We start from the raw sequence: 10,942 nt of genomic DNA, 5'->3' as shown, positions 1-10,942 counted from the left end.
GTGAGATTTCTTCTTTTGCTTTCTTAAGGCAACTTCTAGTTCATCTGCCTTTCTCTTGAGGTAGTTTGGTGGCTTTGAGGACATGTGGTAATGATTTCGGTGTGATATGGTTCCCGTGCGCACCTTCGCTTTCTTATCTCTCAGAATAGCACTGATCATGAACCCATAGCCAAGTACTTTTACAATCCATCTCGTCGTGGGGTTAACACCTGTTTGAATGTTGTCAACTAAGAAGTCGAAAATAACATGTGACCAATCAACAGGATAATTCTCCAATAGAGCACATAACATCCTCATCTTTTTGTCAGATATATCGTCAGTTCCAGATTGTTTACTTTCAACAATCTTGTTCAGGATATCTACAACAAATTCATAATCCATCTTTAACATCTTCTTCTTCAAAACAGATGGAAAGGATGAGGGTTGATTGTGATTCTTCATCTTCTTCCACATCTTCTTCCTGCTATACGCTTTCTCAGAGCAATCTGGATGGAAAGCATCTCCACAGAGAGGAAAGTCAAAAACTCTCCTAATATCTTCTTGAGTTATCACAACCTTGGTGCCATTGACCACTGAGTGAATTTCATCAACTCCATCATCAGAATGAATTTCAGAGCCGAGGTCACGGGTTCGAATCGATGGCGAGGCGAAAGCCGAGTCCAATCCCAGGTGGGATGTGGGCGTAGGTCGTGCCAAGTCCAAGTCTCAAGAGGGGATTGTTGGGCGCGTAGGCTAAGGACCGAGTCAGGCATGCTGCATAGCTGGGCTTGGTGATCAAAGGTTGATGCAGGTGCTGGGAGGGGGATTGTTGGGCGTCGGCAAGGTTGGCCGAGTTCAGCCCCTGCTCGATTCGAGACGTGGCGCTGTGGCTTACCATGGAGGGATGTGGTTAAATGGTATTAGTCCACCTACCTATCACCAATTGGTTTTAGGAAGGATATGGCAACCAGTTAGCCAAAGAACTCTGTGGTTAAGCGTGCTTGACTTCCGGCAGTCACGGGATGGGTGACCCCCTTGGACCCCTTGGGAAGTAAGCATAGTGCAGCGCTGAGATCCATCAACACTAAATTGGCCAAAAAATATAAATTCTGAAAAAAAAAATTGAAACATTGGAATTGCAAAATTGAAAAGTATACATTATAAAAATAAAGAGAATAAAATTCTGGTTATTTTAATATAATAATTTTGTTTTTTTTTTTTAAATTTTAAATATGTAAACGCTTACATGGACAACATAAGGTTAAGAGAAATGCCACATCAGACGCCATGTTAGCAAGAAGACCTGGAAACCTGCTAAAAGTTCTAGGTGAATTTTTTATTTTGGTTTGCGGCTCGATATATACTATATGAAAGTTTAGGGTGCGGCATGAATAATTGGATATAGTTCATGGTGCTAGATGACACTTTAGCCAAAATTTTATATATTAATGCTAAACTTAATATTATTAAAAATTGGATTAAAAATAACTCCAGTCAAGCCTCGTTAAACGAATCAGACAACCATTTTGGGACGGAGGTAGTACATTTTTTTTTTCAAAAGTGTGACACTTTTCCTTATAAGTTGCAAGCAAACACTTTATTACTAGTTAGTATTACATTATTACATTTTGAGTTAATTCCAGCAAAGGTCCCCCGAGTATAGTGATGGTTTTCCACATTTGGTCCTCGACTTTTAATTTGGACAATTTAAACACTTGACTATAAATTTTTTTGCAATGTTGGTCCTTCCGTCTGGTGGGTGTTAAGTCGACGTCTATTTGAGGGGCAAATGCATCCTTTCAGGTCTTGAGTGTATAATTCCTCTTCATTCCCTCTGTAAACGCGATAAATGTCTCCAATTATACTCATTTGAAGCCTTGGAGTTATTCGAAGCCCTAGAAGCGAAACTCCAGAAAATGTAGCACCTTTATATACATGATGGATGTAAAAATTAAGGTCCTTCGTTCCGTTGATATAGCAACGATATAGCAGCGGGATGACTACAAGATATAGAAGCAAAATCTCTTCATCTTCAAGGAATGAGGAATACATCTATGGTGAGTTAGTTTCAATTTCAAATTATGTGTGTGGGCAACGTTTGAAGCTACAAACATCGTGGACAAATGATAATCCTGGTAGAAGATATAGGGAATGTTGTATCGAAAATGTGAGTGATTTTATTTTTGTTAAATTTTATTTTTCTGTTGAAACAATTCATTTTCTTTTTCGAAAATCTGAGTGGTAATATTTTATTTTTCGAGCAATTTCTATTAATTTGGAGTAGGTGTTTACGTTAATATTTGGTTGGTGTAGTGTAGGCAGGCAAAGGTGTGGTGTAAGGTTGATCAGCCTGGGTAAATTTATTTCTAATTTTGTTGCAATTCTGTCATTTTGTTGTAGGGAGGTCAAAGGTTTTGTTTTGTTAGATTGCATGATCATCCAATGTGCGCAAGGTCAAGAAGAATTATTCCTGTGCTATTGAGAATGATCAATCGAAATGAAGAAGAGATTGTAAAGCTGAAAATGAGGCTACAAGTACCTAGAGGAAACAATGGTGGACAGGGCAAGGGTATTAGGATATTTGCAGTTGTCTGCATTGTGTTATTTGTAGGTATAGCAGTGAATGTACCTAGAGGAAACAAGGACCTTATGTTGGCTAGTACTTCTAGTTATTGAATATGATTGTATTTATGACAATTGTATTTCAATTCTTTTGTTTTTTTTTTTTGAGAATAAAAACTTAATTCATTAAATCATCAGCAATACAATCTCCGAGAAAAAGAGGAGGGGTATCCAACCACTCCTCGCAACCTGACATAGAAACGGCCTGGGTATCCAACCACTCCTCGCAACCTGACATAGAAACGGCCTCTCTAGCAACAATGTGAGCGGCACGGTTCGCAGATCGCTTAACAAAACGAAATTCAACATCAATAATGGACGATGATCGCTTAACAAAACGAAATTCAACATCAATAATGGACGATGCTAATTCTTTAATATCACTAATAATTAAACCAAAAGACGATGCTAATTCTTTAATATCACTAATAATTAAACCAAAAGCAGAATCAAATTCAGAATTATAAATTGCGTTAAAAACCAACTGAGAATCTGTTTCCACATCAATATCTCCCATCCCGGTGTCATGCAACCAGCTTAGAGCTTCTCGAATACTTAATGCATCAGCTTCCTTTGGCCCATAATAACCCTGCAAGGACATACATTTAGTAGCTAGAAATTGACCATTATGATCCCTCAACACCCAACCAAGACCAACCATACCCTTGCTTTGATCAATTGCAGCATCTGTATTTACCTTCAACCTCCCAACTTGAGGTTTTCTCCACCTCACAACATGACACGTGGATGAAGCATTGTAATGTGTATCAACTGCTGCTTGCCAATTCTCTAGAAAGAGCAAAGTTTGTCTTAACATCACATGCAAATCAAAGGCTGTAGCATTCCAAACACATGCATTTCGACTACACCATAAGCCCCAACAAATCATAATGAATTTAGGTATCAAATCATCATTAAGCACATCAAGGCAATTAAAAAACCAATCTGTCACCCCAATTACCAGTAGCAAACGGAATTGATATCCCAGCCACAGCATATGCACGTCTAGCTTCTGGACATTGAGCAAACAGATGCAAGGCACTCTCGTCTTCTATCCTGCACATATGGCAATTCAAAAAGCAATTAACATGCTTCCTTAATAGCGCATCCCGAGTAGGCAAAAAAGAAGATGCCAGCTGCCAACAAAAAGATTTGACCTTAGGTGGAACATTAATATTCCAGATTTTACGCCAAGGCCGGTCATCCTGGAACAACCCCATTTGGCGCTTATAGCACGACTTAACAGTGTAATTGCCCTTTAAATCCCAATGCCATACCCACGAATCAGGTGGCTTGCGAATGCTAATTGGGATTTGCAGGATTAGGTTCGCATCACGCTCATAAAAAATATCCTTTACGCATGAAATATCCCACCACGTACCTTGTTCATTAATCAAAGTGGCCACAGGAGCATTAAAAATGGTTTCATGCAACTCGGTCTGTACGTAAGGATTCTCATCGGTAGGCAGCCATGCATCCCCACCAATATTAGTATCCGCCCCGTTACCAATACTACGTCTACAGCCATCCCTCATAATATTCTGAACAACTAGCAACCCATGCCATATGAAAGACGGATTACTACCTACTTTCCCATCAAAATAGCTGCAATTAGGAAAGTACCGAGATTTATACACACGAGCAACTAGAGAGTCTGGGTTTTTAATCAACCGCCAGGCTTGTTTACCCAACAGAGCCAGGTTCATTTCCTGTAATTTCCTAAAACCCAGTCCACCTTTCATTTTAGGAGCACACAATCCATTCCACGCTCTCCATCGGATCCCTTTCCCACTGCCAATGGACCCCGTCCACCAATAATCATTCATGATATTTTCAATCTTTGAACAGAGCGTAACCGGTAGTAGGAAAACCATCATCGCATAGGACGGCATGGCTTGAATAACATTTTTTAAAAGAACCTCCCTACCAGTACGAGATAGAAAGCGTGCGTTCCACCCCTGAATTTTTGATAGAATGCGCTCCTTAAGAAAACCAAGAATTTCCTTCTTTCTCCGGCCAATTAGTGATGGGAGGCCTAAATAACGACCAGCAGTGTTCCCTTCTGTCACTCCCAAAGTTTGAACCACCGCCTCCCGAATCTGCAGATTGACGTTTGTGCTAAAACAGATGGCAGATTTATCATAGTTTATTTTTTGACCCGATGCCGCAGAATACAAGTCAAGAACAGCCTTCATATTCATACTCTCCTGTAAGTTTGCTTTGAAGAATAAAAAACAGTCGTCATCGAATAACAAGTGTGATAAGGATGGTGCTCCTCTACAAACCCGTACTCCATGCAGATTCCCCAAGATTATATGCCTATCAATCAGCGCACTTAGACCCTCCGCCACAAACAAGAATAAGTAAGGCGATAATGGGTCACCTTGACGAAGCCCACGCTGTGGAATTACCGGACCTAACTGGCGTTGCTCATGTAAAATATGGTACTTCATAGATGTTACGGTCTCAAGTAGAATATCCACCCATTTGCGATCAAAGCCCATTCTCAACATGATTGCCTCTAAGAATCTCCATTCAACTCGGTCATATGCCTTGCTCATATCAACCTTCAAGGCTGCCATTCCCTCCCGTCCTTGTGTCTTACGCTTCAAATAGTGGTGAACTTCGTATGCCAGCATAATATTGTCACTAATGAGGCGTACTGGAATAAAGGCGCTCTGCGCTCCCGAAATGAGCCCATCAAGAAGGACTTTCAGGCGGTTGGCACAGACCTTGGCAGCAATCTTGTACATCACATTACACAAAGCTATCGGACGCAAGTCCATCATCGTTTCTGGACTAGCCTTCTTAGGGATCAATACAATGAAGGTATCATTTGCTCGTGTAGGGAGTCTGTTAGTCTGTAAAAAATTCCTGCAAAACGCCGTGACCTCCCCTCCTACAATGTGCCAGAAATGTTGGTAAAATCCCAGTCCCAGTCCATCCGGGCCCGGAGATTTATCTGGGTGCATTTGAAACACGGTTTCACGAACCTCCTCAGAACTTACCGGCCGTAAAAGCATTGTATTAGCTTGAGCAGTGACTTTAGGCATTATACACTCAAGTACAGTGTGCATATCACCTTGATCATAAGCAAATAACTCATCAAAATAATGGACCATTACATCACCAATTGCTTCACTGTCCTCAATCCAATTCCCATCTTTATTTCTCAGTTTTTTTATTCTATTACGGCGCCTTCTCTCTTTGACCGAATTATGAAAAAATTTACTGTTCGTGTCACCCCCTCTGTACCAGTGCTCCTTAGCGCGTTGTTTCCAAAAAACATGCTGCTGCTCTAACAGAAAAAAATATTCTTTCTCAATACTAGCATATTGTCTGCAGCTATCTGGGTCTCGGCGGTTCCTCAACCCCTCCAGTCGAACTTTACAGTGGTCAAGTTTTCTTTGGAAATCCCTATTATATGTTCAACCCCAACGCCATAAATCCTGACCAACACAATCAATTCGTCGGATAACATCTAAACCACTTGTGCGATCCCAACACTGTGAAACAATCTCACTACACCTATCTTCTCGCAGCCAAAGGTTGTCAAAACAAAACCTCCTCCGCCGTCTTTCCGGGATTCGAGTAACCGGGGTTAATACTAAGGGAAGATGGTCGCTGTAGGGACATATAACTGACGTCGCATTGGCTCCCTCAAACAAATTCAACCATGACTCATTTGTGAGAATTCTATCAAGTTTTTCCTCCAACATATTAATGGTTCCTCTTGACTTTACCCATGTAAGTTGGTGTCCGCCAAAAGGAAAATCCTGTAAGCCACAGTCCATAATCGATTCTCTGAAGCCTGATATCAACCATTCCGGATGTGGGTTACGTCCATTTTTCTCTGATTGGTGTAGGATATCATTATAGTCGCCCATAATAACCCACGGTAGTGAGCTTTGATTTGCTAGCATACGTAACATCTGCCATGCATCCTTCCTCCTACTTCTCTCGGGATAGCCATAATACCCCGTAAAACGCCAAGAAGGTCCACCCTCGTCCAAAGACAGCTTCGTATCAATATGATTATGCGAAAAGCCTGTTACTTTAAGATTAACACTATTAGACCAGAGTAGAGCCAGGCCTCCTTGATGTCCAACAGCGTCCACAACAAAAAGATTAGCAAAGCCAAGCTGCACACGAATTCGTTCCATCTTATTCTTGTCAACAAAAGTCTCCATTAAAAAAATAACATTCGGCCTCTTATCGCGGACAAGATCCGCCAAGATTCGAATTGCCGACTGGTTGCCAAGCCCCCGACAATTCCACGATAGCAGACTCATGATTCTAGGCAGGCTTGCTCCGCAAGACCCGCCACCACCCCATTTTTTGACCCAGATGTCTCACATTCCATAGCTGAAAACTCACCTTCTACACTAGTGGTATCACCTACAGAATGATCGTTCCTTGGAATATCACATTCTGTTCGTTTTCGTTTCTGATCATTAAGCACCACCTCCGGTATGATGGCATTGCTCACTGCCTTAACAATAGCACCCGGTGCAGTTACGGCCTCCGTACTAGTATCTCCATCATCACAGGTTTGGGCATCTAAAACACTCCCCATCACCGGCGAGTTCCACTTTTTACGCTCGGCTGTGGATTGTGGAGGAATCCAACGCTGACCCGTAGTAGGTACTCCCCGTCACGAACCAGCCCTCATCCACGCTCCATAGGGCTTCCCAGCAGTGACATCAACATCTTTAGGGCAGAATTTATCTCCATGTCCAATCACCCCACACAGAAAGTAGAACGTGGGTAGCCGCTCGTATTTGAAATCAATGAACGCCCAATCCCCATTATCCTTCTTAAGTTTCATCTGTTTTTTAAGGGGCTTTGCGACATCAATTGCTACTCGAACACGATAGAACATTCTCATTAAGCCATCAAAATTGCGATCATCAACTTGTATCAGCGTACCCAAGAAAGAACCAATCATCGTGACCACTACTTCTGAACGAAAACCAACGGGTAGAGAGTGTACCTGGATCCAAAACTCCGCATGTGTAAGAGGTATGGATTCGGGGTCCTCACCCGGTTGAACCCTCTTCATAATCAACAGGTTTTGTTCGTAAGTCCACGGCCCCTCCGTGATAACGCGGGAGATATCCTTCTCATGATAGAACCGGAACAAGTATTTCCTGGGTTGGAGTTCAGTCATATTGACCCCCATAGATGGCATCCAGACCCTGGCCATCGTATCCTGAAAAAAAGCAAACCTAACCGGCTTCTGTGTAACAAGCCGGCCAACAGCATAAATCTCATCATCAGTCTTTGCATGTAGCGTAGTATTGTCCGTTATCTGGATGGTGAGATCTTCATCATCAACGTCAGCTAATGTCAGGTTCGCACACATGGTGGATAAGTCGGGTTGCATGGGCGACGTCATGGTAACTGGATCGACAATAAAACAGACGAAAATCGACGAGGAACAGCGGCAAAAAGACAAAACGGCGGTCAGAAAAGGTAAACCCTAGCAGACAAGCTCGCGAAGGAAGTGAGAGAGAAAAAAAAAACTGTGGAGTTGGGAAAAAGTTTTAGCAATACAATTGTATTTCAATTCTAATCACATTGCAATGAAAATTACTCCAATGAAAATACAGTTCTAGAAAATGCAAACTGCTATACCATAATCTGACAATTGTATTTCTAACATTGAAGGATAGATCCCATTAGAAAGCAAAAGGTAGATAGATCCCATTACACATCAAAAGGATTTAGAAAGATCACATTACACATCAAAAGGCAATTGTCTAAGCATAGCCTTAAAAACAAAGCTAGTGACCTAATAGTAGTGTTGCAAAAATCGCGCTTAAGCGTCGATTAATCGCCGACTAGGCGCTATGTGCCAGTCGACCGCCTAGCGTATCACCTTAATTAAATGGTGGTCTAGGCGGCTAGCCGGCTAGGCGATCGACTAGGCCGCCTAAGCACCGCCTAGGCCACTTAGGCACTGACCGCCTAAGCCTCCTAGGCGCGACTAAACCTTCTAGGCACCTCCTAAGCCGCCTAGTCGGCCGATTAGCTATTGCTCCTTTTTTTTTAATGGGTTATTTCACTCAAAACAACATCGTTTTGAGCGAAATAACCCTAATTTGTACAAACTCTAGATATTTTTTAGGTCAATATTTAATATTTTAGTATTAACTATTAAAGTATTATATAGTTTATAATTATTAGTTTTTAAAAAATTAAAAATACTTCAAAAAATTTTTAAAAAATAAAAATAAAATACATGTGCGCCTAGCCACCGATTAATCCCCCGCCTAGATGTCATAAAAGCTAAGCGCTCCTCGAGTGTCTAGCGATTTTTTCAACCATGCCTAATAGTTCATAAAAGTCACTAGACTACATCATATACTATCCAAAAAATTAGTTTCTAAACTTCAATTAATCCAAAAAACAGTTTCTAAACTTCAATTAATCCAAAGTGATTGGATCTTTGTCATTCCCTGAGAATATTGACTTGAATGTGGTTGATGATCTTGTACCATACTTCCTAATTGTTGTTTTCTTCCTAGCTGACTTCATTGGAGCTTTTCCTTTTCTTTTTCTTGTTATTTCCTGGGTTCCATCACTTGTAATGGGTTGTTAAACTGCACATAGCATCAAATTATAAGTGCGAATCATCAAATTATAAGTGCACAGGAATGGACATGACTAAAACTTACCAGGAACATTATCATGCATTGATTCTCCCACAACATTGGCTGGAATTTGAACACTGCTACTTAGTGAAACTCCAACAATACATAAGTGTCAAATATTTGCATTTAGATGGCACATGTAAAATCAGTATAACATACCTCTACAATTGTCATATGCCTGAATTAGGATTTGGTGTCATTGATCATCCAAGACTTCATCTAGTATCTCCTATTGATTCTCTTCAACTTCAGGTTGAATAACTTGAGTAATTACATCAGGTTGAAGTTCAATTGCAACCTCAAATTGAGGTTCACCTTCAAGACAGTTTGTTGTGGCTACTGGAATTTGGACTTGAGGTACTCCTTTTGACCTGCAACTTGATTTTCTTCTTCTAACCTACAAAATGATAATATTACGAACCACAACAAATTATGTAATTATCTATTCAAATTAATTAGAATTGAAACTATCTTACCTAATTCACTGGCTTTGTGACTGGGTATTTTGGATAGTTTCTTCTATTATGACCCTTTTGTTTACATTTAGTGCAATGTAAACTAACATGGTTCCTTGACAAATACGCACCATTATTACTTATCTCACCTTCAGACTTTATCCTCAACTTTCTAGGCCTTTCAGTATACAATGGTGGCAGTGGAGGTGGCCTACTTGTAGCAAGCCACTCTTCATACCCTGACATAGGCTTTATACATCCATCATATGTTTTCAAGTATGTGGAAATTAAGTAGCAAGAATCCACATAATGCCAAATAGGTCCTTTGCAATTTTTTTTTATCCATATTGCACACACTTCATGCTGGCAAGGGATTCCAGTTAGGTCCCATTTCCTACAAGAACATCTCCTACCCAAATCAACAGTGTACTGCCTAGTACGTGCCCCAATTATCTCAAACAACATAGGAGCACACTGATATCTTATCAATCCACCTGTAACCTTCTCAATCTCATCTATTTTTTCTCAATACTTGGACAAATTATTCATGTCCATTCATCAGCCTTACTTCTTGAGTCAAATAGCCTTAGCATGATTTTTTTTTCTAATTATCTCCAAGCAGTTAATCACAAGGTTTTCCCTTGCTCAAGATCATTGCATTGAATGATTCTAAGATGTTATTGACTAGGATTTCACAATTGGCAACTCTAGTTAAGTGGGATCTATACCGTGTCTGATGGGTGCTTATCAGCCAGCCAAGCAAATGCATCTTCATCCAGATTTCTTAACTCTTATAATGCTGCTATAAAGTTATTCACTGTAGTGGCCCTAGCTTCTTTCCACAAGGAATTCTTTATAGAATTTGCAGTGAAACCAGCCACCCTCATGTTATTGTGCAAGTGCTTATCTGACATTAGTGTGAAGTCATTCTCTGCTATGGGATCAATATGCAAGTCTTTCTTTAGTAATTCTAAAACTAAGTCCAAGATTCCTTGTTCTCACCTTCTACAATTGCATAGGCTATAGGGAATATACTTTTACTTCCATCTATTCCTACCGCTGGCAACAATTGCCCTCCAGTTTTACACTTCAAATGACACTCATCTAGACCAATTATTCTGTTACAGTGCATAAACCCTTCCCTTGTAACTTCCCAACAGATATACATCCTCAAAAATCTCTTCTTTCCATCCTCTTCCATATCACTCAACTTTACCACACAAGTACAAT

At 40.5% G+C, this 10,942-nt stretch overlaps 1 protein-coding gene across 1 annotated transcript; it reads right to left on the bottom strand.

Moving 5' to 3' along the window:
- Nucleotides 1–7,255: 7,255 nt before the first annotated feature.
- Nucleotides 7,256–7,999, bottom strand: LOC116005850. The gene has a single exon (XM_031246087.1). It carries the CDS (start codon nt 7,997–7,999, stop codon nt 7,256–7,258), a length of 744 nt encoding a protein of 247 aa, XP_031101947.1.
- Between the last annotated feature and the right edge of the window lie 2,943 nt (nt 8,000–10,942).

This window comes from Ipomoea triloba, chromosome 15 (genome assembly GCF_003576645.1).
Source record: "Ipomoea triloba cultivar NCNSP0323 chromosome 15, ASM357664v1".
Lineage (NCBI taxonomy): Eukaryota > Viridiplantae > Streptophyta > Magnoliopsida > Solanales > Convolvulaceae > Ipomoea > Ipomoea triloba.
This window is presented reverse-complemented; position numbering and strand designations above follow the sequence as displayed.

Bases quoted from the DNA above. Each gene is read 5' to 3' on its own strand.
- LOC116005850 (XM_031246087.1), bottom strand. From the start codon at position 7,999: ATGACGTCGCCCATGCAACCCGACTTATCCACCATGTGTGCGAACCTG.